This window comes from Podarcis erhardii (genome assembly GCF_964252035.2).
Source record: "Podarcis erhardii genome assembly, chromosome: 12".
NCBI lineage: Eukaryota > Metazoa > Chordata > Lepidosauria > Squamata > Lacertidae > Podarcis > Podarcis erhardii.
The window spans coordinates 27,225,266-27,252,156 of record NC_138513.1 but is presented as its reverse complement, the minus strand read 5'-3'; the positions used below and the strand labels follow the sequence as shown (position 1 = coordinate 27,252,156).

Here is a 26,891-nt window from a genome sequence, read left to right as displayed (position 1 = left end):
TAGCCTTTTTATTTTAAATCTCCTTGCATTGTCATACATTTGTCTAGAGTGTTACATTTTGACCCACAAATGCATACAGAAACACCGGTCATTAAACTATCCCATGAACATGTCTACATACCCTCCAACAATTCTCCAATGGCTTGTCCTATTCCATAATAATAATAATAATAATAATAATAATAATAATAATAATAATTTTATTATTTATACCCTGCCCATCTGACTGGGTTGCCCCAGCCACTCTGAGTGGCTTCCAACATATATAAAAACATAATACAAACTTTTTTAAAAAAACTTCCCCATACAGGGCTGCCTTCAGATGTCTTCTAAAGGTTGTACAGTATAGTAACTTATCTCCTCGGCACGGGGGTCGCATAACTCCATACCCTCCAACATTTTCCGGTGAAAATAGGAAAAGCGAGACATTCCAGGGTCAAATCAGAAACCTGGATGGCTTCTGTAAATCCAGGATTGTCCGTGGAAAATAGGGACACTTGGAGGATTTGTGACTATGGGTTCCAAACAGTAAGAATCTGACAATACAACCATTGTTCTCTTTAGGTCAGCTTGGTGTTTTACTTTTTTAAAATAGCATCTTTGCCCTTTAATAAGCTTCTACCATGTTATCATCAGTACCATTCTTAGAAACATTGATCAGAACCAGTGTTTGTCATTTACTCCATTCTGATTACAGAGCAACAGGGGTAAATGGGAACAAGGGCCTTATTAACTTCAGGAGGCTTGATAGAATAAACCACCCAGATCACGATGGGCAGTCTGTAATGACAGACCAGATAGCAAGCAGTTACAGAAGAAAATTTATTAGAAACTTCAAGAGCATCACTCAAAGTACAGGTAGCTCAGCTGTGATTGGCTCAGGGAGGTTTGCTCCTGAGCAGGGTGCAGCTGACTCAGTCAAGAGTTCTTGGGTCTCTGAAGTGGTTTCCTGAAGCTTGGAGAAGCTGGAAGTAGCTGCTGACTATAACAGACCAGGTAAGGCAGGGGGAGACAGCAAATAAGGGCACCTGCCAGACTGGAGACCCCTTAAGATACTTATCTGAGGTTTGCAGTGCAATCTACTCATGTCTACTCAGAAGTAAGACCACTGGGTTCAATGGAGCTCACTCCCAGGTAATATACACTAGTGGCCAAAATTGTGGAAACCTTTTGGGGAAAGTGTATTTCTGAGCTCTGATGGCTCATAACACCTGATTGGTACTCTAAACACTTGTGCTCATTGGCTAGATCCAAAAGAAGGAAAACTACTGCATATCAACCTAAGCAAGTTGTGCTTCCTTTTTCTGGTTATTTGCCTATAACTTTTGATACAATACAGATAATTGAACAAACTTTGTTGCATTACATTCTTCATTAAAGTATCTTTCCATTGATATATAATGTTATGGCATTGCTCCCAAAAACGTGGTTTTATGAGCCATCAAACCTCAGAAATACACTTTTTCCAAAAAGGTTTTCACAATGTTGGCCACTAATATACCTCCCATTCAAGGGAAGATGCCAGAAGGTTCTTTAGATGGTAGTGTTTGAGGCAGCAGTTTGCTAGTGCTGCAAAAGTTGTTAATGAAATCTCTATTCAAACATTAGCTAGGATAGGAAACAAAGAGAAGAAATGAAAGACAACTTCCTAGAGATGTTAGTATCCTATGGAGAATAAAATCTATAGGCAACTGTACTGTAAATACATTTCCCCATCAGAACAGCAACAGAATTCCAGAATCCCTAAAAGCAACTTTCCGAGTATATATATCTCAAGACCATCCTTTGTTCTGCAGAGCGGTTTTTCTTAAGAGCTGGTAGAAATGTTTGGTTTAGCAGATGGAAACCATTAGTTTCAGGCTATGAAATAATGCTGGTTATTTGAACTGCAGCCGAGCAGGTGTATCCTCCTGCTTTGATTCTAAGTAGTGTCATAGGTATAGAGGTTCAATGAAATTAATTTGTTTTCAATAATGGGGATTAATTCAAAAATATCCACAGCATTGGCTAGCCCCGTTGACACACATGAAAAACATTTCCCATTCTTCCAAAACCGTTTCAAGAGGGATCTGGTTTTATTTGACTGCTCTGCATCCCTTGTCAACCTATTGTTTTAGCACTTCCTAAGTATCTCCTGCTAAATCTTGGCTCCCTCCTTGATGCTTTGACATTTAAGCCTTTTGCGATCAGCAGTAATGAAAGAGGATTGTTTGCAATCAACTCTTCTTCTTTCTCTCTCTTTGCTATCATACACTTCCCAAAATGCATACACAGATCTGACTTCCCCAACAGAAACATCTGTGGTATATTTCCTGTAATCGTGTGGTTGAAACCAGTTGCCTTATTAACGTGCAGATATTCTATGGAACAGAAAGATGGCAATTTACCGGAAGAATCTTTCTGTATGTTGTGCTGCCAAGATTAAGACGAAAGAGATCATCTGACAGGGGTGGAATAACCTAACATGTTTGGTGGAACTGATGAAATGGGTTGCCTCAGCTAATTAGATGTGGAAGGTCTGAAGCAAAGACTTAACGCCTTATATTTATTTAAAGACCTTGTGTCTATTATTTGTTTTGTGTATGGCTGAGCACCCCCATAGTATATTATCATGATTGCATTCACAAACAAGATAAACAGGAGATTTAAACTTAATCGCATTAACATCAGGGTTGAAGTGCACAGAGGGGGAGGAGTATGCACAAAATTCCCACCCCCAGTATCTGTGCATGAAAGGCTCACCTCAGATGTTCACACATTGAGTATGAAGATCTGAAGCAGGTTTCTAAGAGCACCCAACTGAACATTGTTAAGAGCATGGGTAGGCAAACTAAGGCCCGGGACCCGGATCCGACCCAATTGCCTTCTAAATTCAGCCCACGGACGGTCTGGTAATCAGTGTTTTTACATGAGTGTCCTTTTATTTAAATGCATCTCTGGGTTATTTGTGGGGCCTGCCTGGTGTTTTTACATGAGTAGAATGTGTGCTTTTACAGAGTAAGTCCTTTAAAAGAGGCCTCATGGATACAGAGTACACATGTTCCAAGGGGCCTCTTTTAAAAGACTCACCCTGTATTTAAAATGCATCTCTGGGTTATTTGTGGGGCATAGGAATTCGTTTATTCCCCCCCCCAAAAAAATATAGTCCATCCCCCACAAGATCTGAGGGACAGTGGACCAGCCCCCTGCTGAAAAAGTTTGCTGACCCCTGGTTAAGAGCCTCGTCACAGTTGGGAATCCTGATAACATACCCTCCAACATTTCTCCAATGAAAATAGGGACATCCTATTCCATAATAATAATAATTTTATTGTTTATACCCCGCCCATCTGACTGGGCTGCCCCAGCCACTCTGGGTGGCTTCCAACATATGTAAAAACATAATAAAACATTAAACATTTCAAAAGCTTCCCTATATGGGGCTGCCTTCAGATGCCTCCTAAAGGTTGTTCAGTTACTAATCTCCTTGGCTCAAGGATCGCATAACTCCATACCCTTCAACATTCCTCTGATGAAAATTGTATATTGTATTTTAAAATGGGGTTTCAGAGTTTTTAGGGGGTTTTGAATGATTTGTGTTGATTTCCAATTTCCTTTTTCTGTATGGGACAATGACAATAAAGATATTGTATATTGTATAGGGATGTCCTAAGGAAAAGTGGGACATTCTAGGATCAAATCAGAAACCGGGACAATTTCTGTCAATCTGAGACTGTCCCTGGAAAGTAGGGACACTTGGAAGGTCTGTGAAATGCAGGATTCCTGATCTCACAGGTGTTTCTAGCTACAGTCAGCTGAACACATGCAGAAGGTGCTTTTCAGCCTTTGTGCTCAGTATGTGATGGTTTAAGAGGACCCCGCACAGGGACCCTGATGGTGGGGAGTTTTATATGCACTCCTGCCCCTCTACATACTTTTATTCCTCACATGTTCAGGCAAGCACCTGAAGAAGACTGTTATGTCACATGAACTACTTCCTCTTAGCATGTTCCCAAAGCTAGTTAAATGAGTAAAGAATCTGGAGTGGGAAGCTTCATTTTGAACGCATGTGCATTTACTGAACGATACCATGAAACTGAGAGATGCTTGTGGTTCCATCACACTGTATAATGGATAAGGCATAGTAGAACCACAGTACTGCTAACTGTTACGAGGTTGAATTTGACTTCATTATTTTTGCTGTCCCCATTTTTTAATGGTGAATATGGCCAATGGCAAGAAGGGTGGGGGGAGACTTTGACTGGAAATATAACAAAACAGGAAATGGTTATTTCAAGTCCAAGGTAGGAATAGATATTCACAGCACATGTGATGTTTCTATCAATACTCTGCCCTTCCGGCTTGAGAAACCTTCAAAAAGGTCAGAATACTAAAAAAAAAATGTGCTTGTCTATGTGTCAGCCATCAGCAATTAATTCAAACAACTGCCGCTTCTTGTTCACAAAGCTATTACATTCTGAGAGATAGTTACTGGGGTGTATTCTTCTTCCTTCCAAGATATGAAATAGCATTTTTAAAGAGCAATGGGCCATGAATGTCTCTTGAAAATATATTTTAAGTATTTTGTTATTATGTTGTTCCTGCCGCTGCTAAAAATACACAACAACATGACCTTTATATTGCAGCAAGCATGCCTTGAAATTTGGCTCTGAATTGTCTTTCTAAACAATATCATGGTTAGTTCAGATGAAATGTTTGGTTTAGGAAGCTGTTGCCTACAGCCCACTGTGAAATTTCTTGTGACCTCTGCATGCCTTATGCAGACCCAGGAAGATAGCGATCTCATTGCTTATTGAATCAGAAAGAATGGCCAGCGATAGAAAGGAGGGGCTCATGAGGTGAAAGTTCTCAGCCAACCTCACAAATTGCCATGACTTAAAAGCAATGGCAAATGGCAACAGAATTGGAGCTCACAAATAAATGACCAGGAAGCATAGGAACCAACTCCTAAGGGCCAAGGTCCCTTTGGGCCTCCCATCAAATATTTGAGGGGGCCGCCCCCCCCCAAGTTGATGGGCATTGCCATTCAAATGTGCCCCCTGGCACCCCTGGCAGGAAGTGATGTAAAGTAGAGCTAGGTCAATATTTTCAACTGGATCCTTTTCAGGGAGCTCTGTTGTGGGGCGAATGGTGAAAAGACAAGCAGTGTAATATGCATTATAGATAATACAATTTTAAAGTAAGTGCAAAGTGTGGTGAAATGGTTAGAGCTTTGAACTAGGACCATGGAGAATGAGGTTCAAATCCCCATTCAACCTAACCAAACTAGTTATAATGATAAAATGCGATTGTGGTGGGGTGATGCATGTATACATTATTGTGGGTAGACCTTGTTCCAAACTGTCATGGAGGCCACAGTGGCACAGAGTGTCTATGCCACTTGACTACAGTGACCCATGCTCTAATATTCAATTTGAACGAAATTGATTTTTAAAAATCCTCATGGTGAGATAAAAAAAAGCACCACATATCAGGGGAAAACACCATGGGCCCAAAAATTTGTTCCCAACAGGAAAATAATGCTACTCTATTAACCATAAAAATACAGTGGTGCCTCGCAAGACGAAAAGAATCCGTTCCGCGAGTCTCTTCGTCTAGCGGTTTTTTCGTCTTGTGAAGCAAGCCCATTGACGGCTTAGCGGATTAGTGCTATTAGCAGTTTAGTGGCTTTTAGCGGCTTAGCGGATAAGTGGATAAGCAGCTTAGCGGCTTAGAAAAAGGGGGGTGAGGGAAAAAACCCACAGGAACTCGCAAGACATTTTTGTCTTGCAAAGCAAGACCATAGGAAATTCGTTTTGCGAAGCGCCTCCAAAACGGAAAACTCTTTCGTCTAGCGAGTTTTCCGTCTTGCAAGGCATTCGTCTTGTGGGGCACCACTGTATAGCTATGGCTATCAAATTGACCAATGTGACTGAAAAGTATATCTGCCATTTGTGAGGACATGAATCCCACTTCAGGGATGAGAACCTCTACATGATGTTGGACTACAGTTGCCCTCATCTTTGACCATTGGCCGTGCTATCTGAGAGTGATGGAAATTGGGAATCCAAAACATCTGGAGCACTGCAGGTTCCTCATCCCTGAAGTGAAGGTACCAGACCCACCTCTGTGGGAGCGAATTCTACAACTTAGGGGCTGTCCCAGAGAAGGCCCTCTCCTGGGCCACCACCCTCTTAACATCTGAGGGTGGTGGGGCTACCAAGAGGCCTTCTTGTGCTTACCTTAATACGTGAGAGGCTCTGTGGGGAAGAATGCAATCTTTCAGACATTTGGAGCCCAAGGGCTTTAAACACTGTTGCTGAGTACTTTAATATAGAACACTGCCAGCACCATATTCCCTTTCTCCCATCAGTTCAAACAACAACACTAGAGATATAAAATAGGCAAACTTTTAAGAAAGAGGTCAAAAATATCCAGAGGAGAGAAAGCCGTCTTACAGATCCTGGCTCTCTACAACTTTTCTGTCTGGTTCTCAGCTTCCATTGTATAATCATTTAAAAGCTTGAGGTACAGTGTTATCAATACAGGAAAACATTGATTTAAAAAGGCAACGAAAGCAAATCTTCCAGCAGATGCCTGGCTGACTCATTTAGCAGCTGCCCCAAAGTTCTCCAATCTGTTTCTGGAAAGCATTCTCATTTCTGAAGTCTTTACTGGGACCTTTAAATGCAGGGGAAATTAAGTGACTTTTCATTTCTCGTGGCATTCTGAATATTTCATTTGTGAACATTCAGCGGCTTCATAGCACAGCCTAATTTCCTGGCTCTTGACCTTAAAAATCTGGTTTGGCTTTTCCTCCGTCACCTGCAAATTATTTTATACATAAATATCATAAAAAACCCACCCATAAAAACTACATTTCCATATTTGAACGAGCCTCAGGTTTTTTTACAAGTTTTTTTTTTTTACTTAAGTTATTTGAGTCAAATTAGTGCCACTCCTTCAATTACAAGAAGCCTTGAGGAGGAAAGCTTTGGAATGCATGGATCATACTGATATCATGAAGATCAATCTGCTGCAAAAACAGACATTTGATTGCTTTTATTCTGAACACGTCTACTGCTCCAGAAATAGATCCGAGTTCCTGACTAATTTTGGTTTTTTTTTTTACTTCCTGGAAAATTACAAGAAAACCAAACACAAAATTGTTTGTGGTTTGCAACCCAGTAAAGGATTCTAAAATTATAATAATGAGTCAAAGATGCATCTGTGTGTGCAAATTCTAGGCAACGATTCACCCTATCGGACACAGTCATCGTCTCTTTGTGTCACTTGTATATCATGGATGGGGACCCCCTGGTCTTCCAAATGTTGGACTCCCCAAATCCTATTAACTCCAGCTAGGAAGGTTAGGGAAGATAGGAGTTGTAGTCCAACAACTGGAGGGTGAAAGGATTTGTATTCTGGCTTATATTAATTCACAAATTATCATAGCTGCAGCTTGGGGCTGGTATTTTTAACTGTGTATCTAATCTTCCCCCTTCATGGATCACTGTCTTGTCGTAGTGAAGGGGCTTGAATGACTCCAAGAAGCTTTGAGTTATGCCGTGCAAGGCCACCCAAGATGGACAGGTCATAGCCGAGAGTTTAGACTAAATGTGGAGAAGGAAATGGCAAACCACTCCAGTATTTTGCCAAGAAAACTCCATGGACATAAAAAGGGAGAAGCTTTGAGAAGTGAGCATTTCCAAGGCATACTGTGGTTCATGGGGTCATGGAGAGTCAAACATGACTAAGATGACTAAACAACACACAACCAATCTTCCCATTACACTTTCCAAGCTTCTTCACTATCTCCATCTCCAATTCCTCCAAGCCCTACATCACAGGACACCTTGCAGACAGGAATGGACCTGGATAGCTCAGTTGGTTAGAGCCTGGTGCTGATAGCACCAAGGTTGCAAGTTCAATCCCTCTATGGGGCAGAAGCATATTCCTGCATTGCAGGCAGTTGTACTAGATGATCTCTTCCAACTCTATGATTCTATGACCTGAGAGAGTGGTGCACTGTTAGGGCTGAGAAGAGCCATGCACATGGAAGCCAGGATTCATGCCTGAGAGCCAAAAGAATTGTCCCAGGAACAAGCGGGAACTAGAAATGAGACTTGGTGGGATGAAGCCACTGGCAAGACCCAAAGATGTACAGAAAATCACTTGCGCTCAAGAAGAGCTTGTAACTGAAGTAAGGCTTAGTTGCAGGTAGGAGGACCATCTATGGTTCTTCCTTTCCAGGAGGCTCCTATTAATGGTCCGCCTGGAGGAGCTGGGCCACTCCTGAACTTGGAGATACTCACAACTGCAATCTGTAGTTCTGCCATTTACCACATGTTGGATTTCATGTTGTGTTAGTATGATGTTCGAATCCCCACAACGGGGTGAGCTCCCGTTGCTCGGTCCCTGCTCCTGCCAACCTAGCAGTTCAAAAGCATGTCAAAGTGCCAGTAGATAAATAGGTACCGCCCCAGTGGGAAGGTAAATGGTGTTTCCGTGTGCTGCTCTGGTTCGCCAGAAGCGGCTTAGTCATGCTGGCCACATGACCAGCTCCCTCGCCCAATAAAGCGAGATGAGCGCCCCAAACCCAGAGTCGGCCACGACTGGACCTAATGGCCCTTTACCTATGCCTGATCTTCCCTCTTTGTGTCATCTGCAAATCAGTGTTATATACTGAGATATGAAAGCTAGGAGCTAAATGGCACCTTAAACCTAGGTTGTGGGCGCAACAGCAGAATGAATGTCTAGGCGTCCTTTTTTATAACAAGAATACAAAGCTGAAAATGAATGAACTGCAGCTAAAATCTTATGTCCATTTCCCCCCATGGTCTAGTCCTCATCTGAAGACTGCAAAAAACAAAGCCATGCTTCCCCTGCCCACCCCTCTAATATTCTTAAGAGGGTCTCTTCTCCAGTCTTCAGAGAGTAGCAGGAAGTGGGGAGGCAGAAAAGGGTCTTCCTTTCCTTCCACTGTGCAGTTTTAATCTGAAAACCAGAGCTCAGAAACTGCTCATGCTAATGGACTTCCTTGTTGCAAAATGCACCACCAACAATGGGAGTTTCAAACACTGCTGCCAATTTAGTAAGAATTTCCTCCACCCCTTGATCTAGCACCAATTTTAAAAAGGTATTAAAGAGTGCAGTGCCAAGGACTGAAGACTGCAGCATTACATTTGAAACCTCCCTTTAGTCTGATAGGGAACCACTGAGGAGCACTCTTGAGTATTTTCCAACCAGCTATGAATCCATGTGATGCTCATCTAGCCCACACTGAATCTGTTCTGCCTACCAAAATATAATGGGGAACTTTGTCAAATCTTTTGCTTGAATCCAACTTTTAAAGCAACATGTATGATCAGCCTTATGGTTCAACCAGAGCATAAATACCAGAATATTTCTTGGACTGGTTTCTGATGTTAATGATATGAGCAAATATAGGAAACGTCAGTGGGCTTCCTTTCTTGTGTTCATGCTAGATGGTTAAAATAATAATAATCAGAAAATACTTCCTTGCAGTCCAGAACTCTCAAACTTGATTTAACTCTTTTGAGTACCCAACAAGTATGATTATTAAAAAAATGAATCAAACAGTGCCATTTTAAAAAATGCACAATAAGAATATTTGCAATCATTTAATTTTGCAGCTCTGCGAAAACACTGTTGGAACGATTTCAATATTTGCATGGCGCTTTTGTTCCAGCAGATGGCGCCTGCAGCATAAATGATTAATTCATCTACTTTCACTGCCCCGCATTGAAGCTAAACAATAAAATAATTTAATCTTGCCGTAGTTGTTCAGGAAAGTTATCTAGTTTAGCAGTGTGGAAGAGACGCTTCATTCTAAATACTCCCAATACTTGCTGTCAGAGATGGAAAGACTAGCACAACAACACTGGCTCTAAAAAGGCTATTTCTTCATTAAAGGGCCTCATAGCAAAATACTGGGATCTCTGCAGTGGTTAACATAGATAAAATGCATTTCAACTTCTTCAGACTGAGAAAGTGGGGCAAGATGGGGTCCTCATGCGTGGGGTTGTCTGGGGCCAGTGCTGCAGGAAATTGCCTCCCCTACGCAATCACCTTCTCACAGTCCATGGTATCATCTCTCAAATATGGACAATCAGCTATTCAGTCTTAAATTCTATGGGTTTTTCTCTAAGAACTGCAAGAGGAAATATTTATGTAGGAGTTCATGCAGTGTTACGATGCTCCAGATTCTATTGTTCATCTTTCTTGTATATCTGCCTGAAAGAACCCTTTTAATGAGCTCTTTTGATCCTGATGTCAAGACTGAGCTGTGGGCTGTCTGAAGGGAGCCAGGAGCAAAGCATCATCAGGAGCTCTGAGGCCAGCAAATACTGGACAGAAGAATGCATCAAGAGGGCAAGCCAGGGGTCAGGATAGAAAAGCAAGTCAGATTCACAAGCACCAGCTGATGCAGAATGTGGCAGCCAGATTGCTGGCCAGCTTTTGTTAAAAGATCTGAACCAGCTGGCCACCCACTGCTAAGCCAAGTTCAAGGTCCTCATACTCATTTTCAAAGCCCTGAACAGTGTGGGTCCAGGGTACCTTAGGATCACCTAAGCCCTTACATCTAAGATCAGCCACTAAAATAATCTGGAGCAGCATCAGTTGTTGTCTCCAGTGTTGGCGCGATCTGTCAACAAGAAACCTTGCTCTTAGCCGCATTGGTCCAGTCCTGTGGAATGCTCTGCTAATACAGATTTAGTGAGTGCCTTCTGTTTCAACCTTTAAACACCTGCTGAAAACTTTCTTATGCCACCAGGTTTATGCAGGCAATTAAGAAATAATGATTAGTTGGTGGTCTTTCATTTTGAATTTTTGTGTGCTTTTAGTATATATAATTTTGGAAACCACTCTGTTTTTTTTAATGATACAGCAGTATATAAATATTTCATAAATAAATAAAATAGATGATGAATCAGGAGGGAGGTGTAAGCCAGAAGTCAGCACCGTAGAATCAGAATTGTAGAGTTCAAAGGGACCCCAAGGGACATCTAGTCCAACCCCTGCAATGCAGGGATCTCAACTAATTCATCCAGGACAGATGGCCATCCAACCGTTGCTTAAAAACCTCCAAGGAAGTAGAGTCCACAGCCTCCTGAGGGAGGCCATTCCATTGTCGAACAGCTCTTACTATCAGAAAGCTTTTCCTGATGTTTAATCAGGATCTCCTTTCTTGTAACTTGAAGCCATTGGTTCGAAATCTCTGTAGCAGGAGAAAACAAGCTGGTTCCCCCTTCCATGTGACAGCCCTTGGCTACAGGGCTACAGCCCATGTGACAGGCCTTCTCTGCAGTGGCTCCCCATCTGTGGAATGCTCTCCCCAGGGAAGTTTGCCTGGCACCTTCATTACACACCTTAGGCGCCAAGCAAAAACGTTCCCTTTTAACCAGGTCTTTGGTTGATCCGATTTACATCCTATACCCTTTTAAAATGTGGTTTTTGTGGGGGGGGGGTATTATTGGGTTGGTGTTTTTATTTTTATTAGGTATTTTGTGGTTTTATATCTTGATTTTATTATGTGAACTGCCCTGAGACCCCCAAGGATAGGGTGGTATAGAAATTTTAATAATAATAATAATAATAATAATAATAATAATAATAATAATAATGGAAGGTGGCTATCATATCATATGGAAGAGAACAGACTTTTGCTCTCCTTCAGCAGTTATCAAACACACATGCTTAATTTTATTATATTTACTGTACTCAATGGAGTCAACCATTACTTTAGGTTGTTCATATTTATGAGTTTGCAAGATGAGAAGGGCTCTATAGGGCAGCCCTGTTTAGGGAAGTTTTTAATGTTTAACAGACTATTGTATTTTAATATTTTGTTGGAAGCCTCCCAGAGTGACTGAGGAAACCCAGCCAGATAGGTAGGGTATAAATAAATAATTATTATTATTATTATTATTATTATTTCAGTCTCCTCTTCCAAGGCTAAACATACCCAGCTCTTTCAACTGCTCCTCACAAGGCTTTGTTACCAGCAATAACTAACTACACATCAGTGCTCAGGAACAGAAAAATTCACAATGGTCAGCTGGAACAGGAAGGCTTCTTATACTCTTTCCTGTCCAGGAAGAGCCAATAGGCAGCCTGGGTAGGCGGACTCAGTCAGTGGCGTAGCGTGGGTGGTGCAGGGGGGGCCGGCCGCACCGGGTGCAACATCTGGGGGTTAGGGTTAGGGGGCGCAAATCCACGGGTTAGGGGGCGCAAATCCATGGGTTAGGGGGCGCAAATTACTTGCCTTGCCCCGGGTGCTGACAAGCCACGCTACGCCACTGGACTCAGTCTACTTCTGTGGCAAAGCTGGCACCTGTAATTCAAAGATTCACCACCTGGGAGAGCTGCCCACATATCCAGGATTTCCTGACACCTTATCGGTGACCCAATTGTCAGTGTATTCCAAGCAACAAAAAGGGGCAAAGATAACATAGGTGTGTAACCAAAGTAAACAACCCTCTGTTGAAAGCACAATGAAGTCAGCAGAACTGCATTAGAAAACACATTTAAAACTCTCGTCCTCCTTACTCATCCATAGCTCAATCATTATTCTGTGAAAGGTGAGGACTTTGGCTCCCCCCCCCCTTCTCGGTTAAACCTTCTTTTTTTTTTTTTACCTTGATTTCTTAATTACATTTTTTCTGCACAAAGGCTAACTGTTGTATCTTTCTATTAGTTTCATCCCTAATCTCAGAGTCCTAGTGAACTCAGCCATTCATTGGAAACAATAGCACCTCCAGTTCCAACTTTCATTGCTGGTTTCTTATTTCACTGAACTGGAGCCAGGCTGTAGCCATTTGGGAGGAAAAGCCACAGATGCACACAAAAACGCTACTTTTCCTCCGTTCCAATGCAATGACACCTGATACAAGCAAAGACGGGGAGAGAAATCTGAGCATTCAATATGCCAGGATGAGAACTTGCAGCAGTGAGAAGTTTAGGGAAAGGAGGGAGGGAAGAGGGAGGGAAGGATGGGCCAGGGCCAGGCATTGCTATCCCTTTTTCAAGGAACTATACTGCTGTAAAATCTGGATGAAGGGACCAGGCAGGTCAGCTGTTCTCAGATCTATAAATCACACCCACTTTAAAACATTTGCTTCCTTGGCAAGGAATTTTCGCCGGCGCAACTGATCAGCTCCGGTGAGCAAAATCCAGAGTTTTTAACATCTTTTAATTGCAAATTTACCTTAAACAAAAGAAGCAAATAAACCGGGGCAGGAAGAAGTTACACACGGTCTACCCATTTTCTGTGAAATATTCACTAAGGGGCATCTCTTGGATGCAATACCTGTATTTGAAGTAGATTTCATAGTTTTGTAAAAACTTGCTGACAATGGGATTGTGTTTATCCAGGGTGGGGTCAAAGGTTTCCAATAGCAGCAGTTATGACTTGTATTAAGGAAGAAGGTGGGAGATTTTCCCAATGAGAAAAATGTATCATTTTAAAAAGAAAATTATATTTTAATGCCAGGGTAAAGTTTAGCGGCTAGTGATTTGTGTGTCTTTGAAGCATCTTGTCTGCCATGGTTGGCGTGAGCTTTGTCTTTGCAAATCGGAAATGGTTTCTCAACAATATCTTATTAATTTCTTTAATTAATAAGATATTAATAAGAAATTTCTTTAATTTCTTATTTAAACAGGTGTGCTTAGTGCTTGCTGTTACTAACCTCTGCATCTGACAGCGATAATATGGATTGTTTAAAGTCTCCTTTTATCCGTAATAATGCAGAGAATTTGGGGCTAACATTTTTGTCCCCAGGAGAGATTTCTTGGCTGAGAACAAATGGAGTAAGGAGCCATCCCATACAACTGGAGTCAATGGCGCAATCCTATGCATGTCTACTCAGACGTATGTCCAATTAAGCTCAATAGAATTTACTCCCACTTAAGAGTGTATAGGATTATAGCTTAATGCTGCAATCCTATACCAATTTGTCTGGGAGTAAACACTTTGGAGAATTGCATCGGTTCTCTTAAATGAAGTATTTTACTGTGAAGGTAACATACTGATACTGAAAATCCTAACTTGTCTGCAAAAGCAAATACTTCTACAATTTCAGAATTTCTGGAGAATGAAGAAGCCACAGCACAATCTTGTGACAACTTCTCAGTAGACGTTTACGACTACGATCTGTTGTGACCCTTTCAAAGTGCATTTGAGAGAATTTGCCAATATTAGCAGAATTCAGGTTGCAATTTTAGGTCCACCTTTCCCTGGGTAAGCCCCACTGAATTCAAGGGAGACCAACTTCTGAGATTACAAGATTGTGCCGCGACCAGCCATGTTTACAAATGGCCCATTTTGTCCAGGTCTTGTTAAAAAAGAAAAGAACGAACAGCGGAGATTAATTGCTCAATGAAATTTGCAATTGTTTCTTTACGGAACCATATATGGAATTTAACATGAAATGGGCTGGTGCAATGAAAGGAAACATTCCTTTGAATATTCAAGAAGAAGGTCAACCAAGTTCCTATGGGTTTATTAATTATATTATATGTTGTTGTTGTTGTTGTTGTTGTTGTTGTTGTTGTTGTTGTTGTTAACACTGCCTAGTATTGGGCAAGCCTAGCATTTGCATTTCTGGTTAGATGTGGGAGAAAAATGAATTCAAATCACAGCTATCGTCAGAAGCTTTGTGGCATTTTTTGTGCCTAGCATCGTAGAACTGTGGAGTTGGAGGGGACCACGAGGATCATCTAGTCCAACCCTCTACAATGCAAGAATCTTTTGGCCCAACATGGGGCTCGAACCCACAACCCTGAGATGAAGAGTCTCACATTCTACTGACTGAGCCAAACTGAGCCATTTCCGTTCCGTTAAACATTTCATGTTCCATAAAACAAGAGTGAGGGGGTTGCATTAAATTACTACTTTTTTAAAATGCAAAATTACCCTTTGAAAATTCAAACCTTTCCCTACAACATGAGATTTTTGAATATCAGACAAGTATACATTTCCTGGTCACCATCTGCTCATAAGAATCAGAGGGATTGTTCTTAGTGATATTGTGTTAATGGGCAAAAAATAAAATGAACCTGAAATCACTATTAATCATTCAGCGTAATCTGCCTCTGTTTTTTCATTAATACGTGGGTTTGGTTTCAGTAGTTTGTTAAAGGAAATTCGTATCTCTTTCTTAGAATAAAAAAAGTATCTTATCAGAACACATACAAGCACAGCTTCTCAGGAAGATACCAGGTTAAAACATTGACTTTCTCTTCCATTTATCAAGGTCTATCTTGAAGAGGGTTGAAAGAAGACAAAGATGCACTCAGCGCTGGGCTTATCTTTCATGCTAATTGCTGTTTCCTCCAATTTTGCAATGGCAATCAAAAAGGAAAAAAGAGTTCCCCAGACACTCTCCAGAGGTACTGTAGTGTCACTCTGTTCTTGGATCCCTGCACAATCTGATTACTTGTTAAAGTTCATTCAAAACAAGTAGGTGTTTAACGAGGTATGGAAATTTTTAAAGATAAAGAAATTATTATTATTTAAATAACCACTGGATCAGGAAGGTGGTTTGAAAGATGAACACCATTGCTTGCTGGTTCTAGCCCGAAAGCATCACTTAATCCAGACTCTAACCTAAATAATGATGATGATGATGATGATGATGATGTATTACTCATACCCCACCCCATCTGGCTGGGTTTCCCCAGCCACTCTGGGCAGCTCCCAACAGAGTATAAAAACATGATAAAACATCAAACATTAAAAACTTCCCAAAACAGGGCTCCCTTCAGATGTTTTCTAAAAGTCAGGTAGTTGTTTATTTCCTTGAATCTGGTGGGAGAGTGTTTCACAGGGCAGGTGCCACCACCGAGAAGGCCCTAGAAGAATGTGGCTTCTCCTTGAATATGGTGGTGGGTTGGTTTTTCAAATGGTGTGAAAACACTGTCCCGCATGCTCTCACCTTAATATATGTGTGCCTGGTATGTGCCAAAAATGTCGTGAGGAAAGTGGTGCCTAATAACAGACAGGATAACGTACAAACTACTGATCAGCCTCTATAAAAAGACGGAAAGGGTGGACATTTGCAATTTTCATTGTTGGCTTAGGTTACTTTGAAAAATATATTGGATGACTGAATGGACAGTGATCTACCTTGAATCTGTTGTTCCAGGATGGGGAGATGATATAACTTGGGTACAAACTTATGAAGAAGGGCTCTACCAGGCAAAACAAAGGTAAGATCCCATCCCTGAAGTTGTTTGGGAGAAGGAAGTTTGCTCTAATAAAACATCCCTTCCAGGCTGACAGTGTAAGAATTATGCATATACAGTGGTACCTCGGGTTAAGTACTTAATTCATTCCGGAGGTCCATACTTAACCTGAAACTGTTCTTACCCTGAAGCACCACTTTAGCTAATGGGGCCTTCCACTGCCGCCACGCCGTCGGAGCACTATTTCTGTTCTCATCCTGAAGCAAAGTTCTTAACCCGCGGTACTATTTCTGGGTTAGCGGAGTCTGTAACCTGAAGCCTCTGTAACCCCATGTACCACTGTATCTCCGACAACTCAAGGATGGGGAAGCAGTTTCCATTCAATGGAAGCTGATTCTCCCTCCCAGTGCTGCACTTTGAAGCAGCCGCATGCTGCTCCTTTCAATTTCCAAAAGCAGCAGCAAGGGAAAACTTGCTCTGTGTGGCTCCTTTCCATTTCCATCCGGGGTGGAAAGGAGCAGCATGGGGAGACTTGCAAAGCTTAGGGCTGGCAACACCCTTGGAGCTGTGCTTCCCAAGCTTGGGAACCCCGCACAAGGGATTTTGGCAGGTGGGCGGGATAATCCACCTGTCAACCGTGCGGCATCATGATGACATCGTGTGAATGACAGGTGGGTTGCCCCGCCCATGTTTCAAAGTTGGCCCATGGGGTGGGGTCACAGTCAAAAAGGCTCCCCACCCTTGCTGTTAGGTGTGGTGCCATGAGTAAAATTCCCCCCAGTGATCTAATGGATCTTACAGGTTGATAGAGGAGTAAGTAATCTTTCACATAATTCATTTCCAAATTGTTATGGGCTTTATGTATGAGGTAGGAATCTTGAGATGAAATATGAAAGAAGGTATTGTTGGCTATTTGCAGATTAGTTGCGCTGCAGAGAGCTTGCTGGGGAGACCACATATTACAAGGAATGCAAAATAACTTTAGCAAGGTTTTAATAACAATAACAATAACTCCTTTACACTAAATAGATCAATAAGCATGACCCATCCAGCAACCCATCCCCCAGGGTACTGAGAGAGCTAGGTGCTGCTCTTTATATACTATACCCAATTGCTGACACAGCTTAATTAACACAACTTAGCAGCACCTGCTATACTGTTTCACAGCTTACAGTTACAGATAGGTAGCCGTGTTGGTCTGCCATGGTCAAAACAAAATAAAAAAATTCCTTCCAGTAGCACCTTAAAGACCAACTGAGTTAGTTCTAGGTATGAGCTTTCGTGTGCATGCACACTTCTTCAGATACACTGAAACAGAAGTCACCGGATCTTTAAACAACTCCTAACCCACAATAATACTATAACCAGACTTAACACGGACACTGGCACCAGAGCCTGCAATAAACCCAGATGCCAACTTTGCTGCCACATACACCCGGACAACACCATTACTGGCCCCAACAACATCACACATACCATCTCGGGACTATTTAATTGCTCATCGTCTAACATTGTGTATGCCATAAAATGCCAACAGTGTCCTTCAGCTCTCTATATTGGACAAACAGGCCAGACCTTACGCCAAAGAATAAATGGACATAAATCCGACATCAGGAACCACAAGACAGAAAAACCAGTAGGAGAACACTTCAATCTCCCAGGACATTCTATACAAGATCTCAAAGTAGCTGTTCTATTACAAAGGAATTTCAGAAATAGACTGGAAAGAGAAGCTGCTGAATTGCAACTTATCACCAAACTTAAAACTATGGAGAGACCTGGTTTGAATAAAGACATTGGATTCTTATCTCATTATACATGACAAAGCCATTTTTCACCTTCTCACCCCTTGCTTTTTCCTGTTAGACCTATTGCAGTCGTTAAGAGTCGTCAACAGGCTCATCGCAGCTATCTGCCAATCACCCATTCCCACCACCCTTCTGAGTAATACCCCTCCCCACCTTCTCACTATATAGAAAGGTCCGGTGACTTCTGTTTCAGTGTATCTGAAGAAGTGTGCATGCACACGAAAGCTCATACCTAGAACTAACTCAGTTGGTCTTTAAGGTGCTACTGGAAGGAATTTTTTTATTTTGTTTCACAGCTGTAAAACTAGGCCATGTTATTTGCTCTGGCCCTTAAAGACATACACATCTTGTGGAACAATAATGAACCTTCAAATTTAAAGAGACCATTCAACAGGTATCAGGCATTCAAATATGGCTCTTATAGTTGCTCTGCAGGTTTAATGTTTCACCCGCGCCTGTCAGGGAGGGGGATTCTACTATGGGACGGCATAAACAAACGTACACTGCTTACTTTTCTTGTCCTTTTGCAGAGGATTTCTCTGAGCCTGTTCAATGTACTTTGTAATCGTTACTTAATTCATTGCCACACCATTTGCCCATCATCCCATTTATGATAGAAAAATGTATCTGCATTTAACCTAATATGTTTTTCTTTCTCCTTGGAAAAGTAATAAGCCACTGATGGTCATTCACCATTTGGAAGATTGTCCGTATTGTCAAGGTAAATCAAGCATGTTTGATTTGAAGCAACAATTTCTTGCATCTCTCTGCACACATAAATGATTCTACTGTGTGCTGCATTTCAGGTGGCTGCTTGCATATTCCCTGCAAAGAGGAAATAGGATACACATTTGACTCTAATTTAAGGTTACCAAATTTTTTTCAATGAATCCGGGGACACTTTTCAACTTCAGTAGGAATGATAGGATTTTGTATAGGGACTGATTTTTAAATCCGGGGACTGTCCCCAGGAAACGGGGACATCTAGTAACCTTACTCTAATTCAAATACAAATACAATGTCCCTTACCTTGGTGGGAAAGACTTTGACTGGGGTGCCTGTTGTGTCTTCTGTTGTGAAGAGGAAGACGGGGTCATGGAAGATATGACCACAATGGATGGTTCTATTTTGTATTGCTCTATGTTGTAGTCTCGTTGTAGAGCAACAACATGCAGAGTTCGGTGGAGCTGGGAGGCTAGCCAACCAGAAGAGTCTCTGAGGTGTACTTGCCTGGAGGTCAGGCAAGCCAGCAACCCAAGTCAGGTCCAGTCCAAGGATTGGGCAAACAGCAATCTATGTGGTCAGATGGTCCAGGGATCAGGGAATCTGATGATCATGGGGTCAAGACAAGCAGGAAGCAGCAAGGTAGGGCCAGGAGCTACAAGAGTTGTTGCCAGCATCTAACTGCTGCTGGAATCTCTGCTTATGAAGGCTGAAGCCAGCTGGTTCTCATCAGTGCCCTCTTCTCCTCTGTGTCCTTGAAGGCTGATCAGCTGCAAGTGGAGTGACTCTGCCTTCTCCCCCTTCAGGCTGCTGTTCAGCAGAGTCCAAGACACACTAATAAAGAGGAATGCTTGCCTACTCTCTTTGCATTTGTTGTATTTTGCACTTGGAATGACGATCTTCCTTTGCTCTCTCCAGCACTGAAGAAGGTTTTCGTGGACAATCAAGAAATTCAAGAGATGTGCCAGAATAACTTCATCATGCTTAATCTGATGGTGCGCACATATAATACACAGATCAAACTTATTGTTTATAGTTACAATGCTTGATTTAGTGCTAAAGGTTAAGATGGTGTGCATTCTTTTCTTTTCCCCCCCCCTGCCAGCATGAAACAACAGACAAGAACATGTCACCTGATGGACAATATGTGCCTCGAATCATGTTTGTAGGTATGTGTTGGATGTGACGATGACCCTAAAATGGAACCTCATCTCAATGAAGCACGAGGCTTTCCAGCAGCTGGTTGACACTGCAGGAGAGTCCAGGGGTGGTGAAGGGAAGGTGAAAGTCGCCTGCTCCTAGCAGTAATGTAAACTTAAAATAAATACATGCCTAACATTGCAGCAGCAGATCTCTACAAAACATTGCAAAGGTGGTCAACTACAGAATGCACATTTAACACAACAAAGTTAACAAAAAAAAAAAAAGATTATCTGAAAGATTTCAAAAGAAAACATAACTAAAGGGATACAAAATACTCATCTAAAAGAGCATAATTAACAAGAGAATACAGTAGTATCATAAGCATAGTACAAAGCTGCTGTTGTTGCTGCCACTCTTGCCAATGTTGGTTTGTTTAATAATAATAATAATAATAATAATAATAATAATAATAATAATAATAATAAATTTATTTATACCCCACCCATCTGACTGGGTTTCCCCCAGCCACTCTGGGCAGCTCCTAATAGACTATTAATAATAATAATTAAAAAATCAATAAAACATCAAACACTAAAAACTTCCCTAAACAGGGCTGCCTTCAGAAATCTTCTAAAAGTCATATAGTTGTTTATTTCCTTGACATCTCATGGGAGGGCCTTCCACAGGGCAGGCACCACCACAGAGAAGGCCCCCTGCAATGAACAGGGTGGTGACTACTGCAATCAACACAAGATAATATCACCAAGGCACCTATCTGTAAACAAACACTAAACATACATAAAAATGGCAAAGGTAGTTTCTTTCCCAAATAAGTTTTATCTTAAACAATAGCAAACACAGTAAATAAAGAGTCCACTTGTGATATACCAGTGGTTCAGTGCTCGGACGTTGTTCTGGTAATCCGATGTTTCATCACTAAAGAGCTTAGTCATCGAGCTTTGTAGTAAATAATATACAAGAGAAGACAGTATGTAAATGACTTGAAGCAGGTAAATCTGTCCCCACCTGCATGTTGCCATTGGGAAGAGCATAGAAAGAGGACGCTGTCCTTCAATTTGTTAAACCTCCTGATGGTTTGTGGCAGGTGGCGGTGGTGGAAGCTCGGGCTCAATGACCTGGGTCTTCAACTAAGAGACAGCCAAGATAGATTCCTACCCACATACCAACCGTCCATCACTGTTGTGCTGTGGGTTAGTTCACACTTAATACTAATCTATTGTTCGGTGCTATAGGAACAAGTTCTTACACACATGCTCTCTCATCCCTCTGCTTCCGTCTCCTTCAAGTGCTGTACTAATTAATTAGTAATGTCCAGGTGTTCAGAAAGCCATAGTTTGCCATTGCATCCAAACCAGCAAACTATGGTTTGTCCTTGCCATATTAAAATTAATTTCATTACAGACTACTGAGTAACAGCCTACAAAAATCTTAATTCCTAGCTCTTAGCATGAAATAAGAGTATGATGCTGTTATATCAGGGATGACTACGATATTTTGTTCGCTTTTCCAGATCCTTCTCTCACGGTAAGGGCTGATATCACTGGAAGATACTCTAATCGACTCTATACTTATGAGCCTCAAGACCTGCCAGTCTGTGAGTTGATCCCTCAAAACAAGCTTATGTTTGTGCTGCCCATACGGGGAGTGCTCAGGTGAACCCCTCCAGGAGATTACAAAATACCCAGAGTGAGAAGCAGGTCTGCACTTTCTGCTTACTGCTGTGCCAAAAATTTACTTCCTGCACTTAAAAAAAACTAAAAAACAACAACCCTCTATTAATTAATGAGAAAAGAAATGGCTTTCAAAAATTATCAAAGTGGGAAGAAAATATTACAGAAACTCTCACAGGTTGGGTGCAGGTTTTTTTGTCTTGCTCGCCTTACTTTTGAAGAAACCAAGGGGTGTTTATGTGTGAAATATACTCGGAGTCGAGAGTGGATTTCATGCTCTTTATTCAGCTCATAGTGGTGAGGAGGAATGGAAGTTCCCCCAGAATGTCTGCTTTATATACATTATTTACACAATGGGCCCCACATGATTGGCTAATTCCAGGATTTTCCTGTAGGCCAATCAGGTTGCGGATTCACTTCCACCTGGAGCTGGATTGGGTGGCTCCTGTGGACCAATCAGACTGCTGCATTCTGAATCCTATTGTTGTAGGACCAACAATGAGGTTCCTTTTTTCATCTTACATATCATCCCAGCAGTGGTCTGCACTCTGCAGCCTTCCTGGACATGTGCATTTCCATTAAAGCAAGAAATTCTAGAATTTTAAGGCAGCTGACAGCACAGCACTAATGTCTGTATGCTTTACTGGCCCCATCCCCTGATGTCTGCATGTGCAGCATCCAAAGGGGAGCTTTCATATACTTAAACGCACAGGTATCCGTTTCAGATGTGCTGAGCATATGGACATTGGCCAGGGGAGCAGTGCACTGCTATCCTTGTGCTGGTGGCATATATATACAGTGGAACCTCTACTTATGACCGCCTCTACTTGGGCCCGATCCAAGCTGCGACCACGGCAAAACTGGAAGTAAATGCTGGGTTTGCAGCGATTCGCACATGCGCAGAAGCGGCTTCTGCCATTTGTGCACGCGCAGAAGAGGCTGACACTGTCTGCACATGCTTGGAAGCGTGCCGCCGCCGAATGCACCTGCGCACAATGGCGCTTCTACCAGCTACCCAGATCAACTTACGGATGGACCTCCGGAACTGATTACGTCCGTAAGTAGAGGTTCCACTGTATATATATTTGAACTGCTAGGTTGGCAGAAGCTGGGACAGAGCAACAGGAGCTCACCCCATCAAGCGGATTCAAAGCGCTGACCTTCCGATCAGAGAGAGAGGGTTTTTTCAAGAAAAATAGGCACCTGTATGCACCATGCCTCCACCTTCCCCTCTGCCTCCATCGCTTGTCCCCTCCACCCACTCAATCCCTCCCCCTGCACCTTTGCCGCCGCCACTTCCCACAGCTACAGGCATGGCCTCCTGGAGCCACACAGTTGCTAAAGCGCCTTCCAAGGAAAGTTCCCGACGATCGTGAAAAGGTAGCGCCACCCTTTCACGGTTGTGGTTCAGACAAGATCCGGATATGGGGAGCCAAGCACATATCTCCCCTTCCCCGCACTGGCCCCTTCTTCTGCCTTTGCACTTATAGAGAGCTGGGAACAGGGAGAACAAACAGAGGTCTGTTGGGCCCAGGCGGAGATTAATTGGTATGTGGCTGTACTGCACCTGCACTTGACTGGATGGAGCTCAAAGCATTTCTGGGCTCTTTTGTTTTGCTCTCCATGTGCAAGAAGATCCCAGCTGTTGCTTCCAAAGGTCAGTGGGGTGGGGAAAACAGCAGGATTTTTGGTAGTTCCTTTTCTCTATTTTTAACCGTGATCATCATTCATGTCACTATCTTTTTCTCTCCTTTTTTTCAGTAATAGAGAACATGAAGAAAGCATTGCGTCTTGTTCAGACTGAACTATAAGTGCAGCGGTGAGATCATCGCACCCCAGGGAGGCAATGTGAATCAAGAAGTGTCTATATGACCCATCTCTCTTTTCGCTCTCTGGAATTTTATTCCCAACCTGCTGTTATCCCATTCCAGGCCTATCTTGCCTCTTCCAAGGGTATTGGTAGTAGTAGTAGTAGGCCCCATCTTCAGTATCATGCCACTTTAAATAGTCATGGCTTCCCCCAAAGAATCCTGGAAAATGTAGTCTGTTAAGGGTGCTGAGAGTTGCTATTCCCCCTACAAAGCTATAGTTCTCAGAGTGGCTTAACAGTCTATCCCCCTTTCCACAGAATTCTAGGAATCTTAGCTCTCTGAGGGGGATAGGTGGCCTCCTAACAACTCCCAGCAAATTTAATCAACTACAGTTCCCAGGATTCTTTGGGGGAAGCCATGACTGTTCAAAGGGGCATGAAGATGCTTTCAAAGTATGGAGCAGTTGTGGCCATGGATGCAGTATCAAACCTCAGTTAGTGAGAATGAAGGCACAGTTTTACCTCAGGATCCTTCCCTTCCTGTAACTTCATATCACAATACTCCCCTCCCACAGAGTCTCATTCCACAGTTTGAGAATCTGCAGTTGGAGGAAAGCATACATAGTAATGCTTATATTTGTGAAAATAAGATACAAAGTATGTTAGGATGGGGGAAACTGCTTTGCAGAAATGTGTATAGTAGGGGAAATTATGCACAAGAATGCATCTGTTTGGATCAATTAGCATGAAAATGCTGGTGAATTTTATATACATGGAAATGTGGAGAACTGAATTTAAGATTACAGAAGATCGGAGAAATGGAAATTGATAGATTCACCCATCCTGAAAGCCACTAGCTGGCAATTTCATACAATGCCCATGCAAACATATTAGCATAAATGTATGGCTATACACTGGAAGCTCCCATAGTTTTCAACCTAGGGTGTAAAATGCTCAGTTTCAGTGCATCCCAACCATACAAGATGCACAGATGAGCATCAGTCCATGCTGGATTAATAGAAACTAGTGCAAACCAGTGCAGGTTCTGCAATCTAAATAGCTAGGAGCTGCTTCTAGCATAGGCGTGCTGGAGATGAAAAGGTATTTCTCTTTTCCAGTGATGCTTCTCGTATTCCTGGTTACCTAGATGAGAATCTACTGCTGCATTTCGTATGTCCATTAATTTACAGTAGGTAGCTCCCAGTCTTTATAACACTGTGTAGAAATAGGCTTTTGTGCAGAGTTATCTTGAAGATTTCATTGCAATCTGCATTTGCTAAGATAGTGTGAATGAGCGGAAGATCAATTTCTTACAACGCAGTCCTAGGAAAGTTTATTCAGAAATCATTTCCACTGAATTCAGTGGGATTGACTTCTTAATAGGTGGCTTAAGAGCACAACCTTAGTTGTTCTGCAAAGGAATTGGTTGTGTTATCTGCACAAATTACTCCAAATTATTTGAATTTTGTATGGAACCCCCCCCCCAAATAAAATAATAAACTGCTAACGAATCCTTCAGACCTCTCCTCGGTGTTGTTGGTTTGTTTAATAATTTCTGCCTCTTGTTTCCAACTATAGTTCAAAGCACCCTTCATCAAATCTGAAACTGCAAAGCTTGGGGGTGTGGCAGGCAAGGGAGAGGGCACTGGGCAGGCTGTGACCCACCTGAAAGTGACCCAAGGCTGTTTGAGAAACACTGGCACAGAGGATGTGCAGTCCCCATCAGTGCCACAGGTGGGCACTGTACTCACATGGAGGTTTCTCCAAGCAGAAATCACTGGGAAAGAAACAACTTCTCTGCTCCAGACCTTTTAAGCACAACTATTCTACTTGTTAAACCACATTCCCACTCCGAAGCCCTTCCATCTACTCTTATTCAGTAACATCTAAATCCTTTTCTCCGCTTCCGCATCACCACCTAGTTGTTATGTGACCAAGTGGCCATTCTAAACCTCTCCGTTCAGCCTCAAGCACCAACAGTGACTGCATCCATCTAAAACAGACGATGGGGCTCTTATGAAGGAATCTTCTCAATTCTGCATTCTGAAGCACACAGTGGGAGCCAGAGAAACAAGAGTAAGGAAAGAAGCAGACATGTCAACAGCAGAGGTCATTGTGATATAATGGGGAAAGGCAACATCTCCTGAAATGTAAACAAGACAGGCAGGGCACCTACTCAGAGGGTGCTTAAGCAGCAGTGTGTTTCTTTGGAGATTCTCATCTTCCTAGAATGGATGCGACAAATCAATGTTTTTCTTCTTTTTCAAACTGCATCCACACAGAGCGGCCGTCTCAGTCACTCATCACTCTGGCTCATTGCACCCACTGCCCCTTTGTCCTGTGATGTGGGAAGAGAGTTCCTATTGTTCTTTGATCACATTTAAAGTTTCTCCCTTGTAGACTGACTTGATGGCACTTCTACCCTCTTGTGGAATTTCTGTAGAATAAGAATTAGAAGTATCAACTGAAGCTTGGAGCAAAAGGTGGGTTGACTATGGCATCCTCCCGTTCTCTTCTGTGCCTCCGTTCTGCCCTGCCCCATAACCATTAGTCAGGATCCCACAGCCACTCACTGGCCTGTTTTATTGGGGGGGGGGGTGGCACACATCTCTTCCATTTATATTTTTTTCTAAAGTGTTTTTGTACTTTTGCGAAACTTCTTCCATGCCTGTTAAACATTGATGGTGCTATTTTGCGTATAATTTTATTAAGTTTTCTGTTTTACTGTTTAAAATGCGCATTTTACAACCTTAAGATATCAGTGACGACTTCCCTTCTTCTCTTTCCATGGTTCATTTTACATATCATAAATCCCTGCATATTTTACAAAAACTATACCATTCAGTATTCCATGATTGCATCCATCAAAACTTGTTTACACTGTTGAATTTACCTTAATACTGCCAGTGTTTTCCTGATGGTGCTGTTTTGGCTTGCGGCCTGAATATCAGGTATGGAGGTAACAAGAGGGACTTGTTGCAACAAAATGCAGCAGCGTGGAACATTCCTAATCCTAGAACCACAGAACTGTAGCGTTGGAAGGGACCACGATGATCATCTAGTCCAATGCAGGAATTTTTTGCCCGATGTGGGGCTCAAACCCACGACCCCGAGATTAAGAATCTCCTGCTCTACCAATTCAGCTGCCCTATTCAGAGTCCCAGCCAACCACCCATGTTCTCTTTCAAGAGCCTCTCTTTCATTCCCCCTTCCTCCTGGTTTCCCATTCACCCACCCAACAATCAGCTGGGCATGCTTACAGCATGCATAGCGCCCTCAACAAACTACAGTTCCCAAGATTCTCCATGACTGTTAAAATGGTGTAAGAGTGCTGTTAATGTGCAGTGCAGTTGTGACCTAAAGGAAACACATAAGAAGAAGAGTTTGGATTTGATATCCCACTTTATCACTATCCTATGGAGTCTCAAAGCGGCTAACATTCTCCTTTCCCTTCCTCCCCCACAACAAACACTCTGTGAGGTGAGTGGGGCTGAGAGACTTCACAGAAGTGTGACTAGCCCAAGGTCA

The 26,891-nt window shown here is 42.3% G+C and overlaps 1 protein-coding gene across 2 annotated transcripts in view; it reads left to right on the top strand.

The window, feature by feature from the left end:
- AGR3 (anterior gradient 3, protein disulphide isomerase family member) overlaps positions 1 to 24,881 on the top strand; it is a 38,273-nt gene extending 13,392 nt beyond the window's left edge. Inside the window, exons 1-8 of one of the 2 annotated variants that reach the window (XM_081833990.1) lie at positions 13,066 to 13,164; positions 15,258 to 15,393; positions 16,149 to 16,212; positions 18,665 to 18,717; positions 19,638 to 19,714; positions 19,825 to 19,888; positions 21,394 to 21,477; positions 23,315 to 24,881. In XM_081833990.1, the coding sequence (XP_081690116.1) occupies positions 15,291 to 15,393; positions 16,149 to 16,212; positions 18,665 to 18,717; positions 19,638 to 19,714; positions 19,825 to 19,888; positions 21,394 to 21,477; positions 23,315 to 23,364 (495 nt within the window). In that variant the 5' untranslated portion in view covers positions 13,066 to 13,164; positions 15,258 to 15,290 and the 3' untranslated portion in view covers positions 23,365 to 24,881. Of the gene's footprint in view, positions 1 to 13,065; positions 13,165 to 15,257; positions 15,394 to 16,148; positions 16,213 to 18,664; positions 18,718 to 19,637; positions 19,715 to 19,824; positions 19,889 to 21,393; positions 21,478 to 23,314 lie in introns of those variants that run through there. The other variant, XM_081833989.1, reaches the window with a different exon arrangement.
- The last annotated feature ends 2,010 nt before the right edge of the window (positions 24,882 to 26,891 follow it).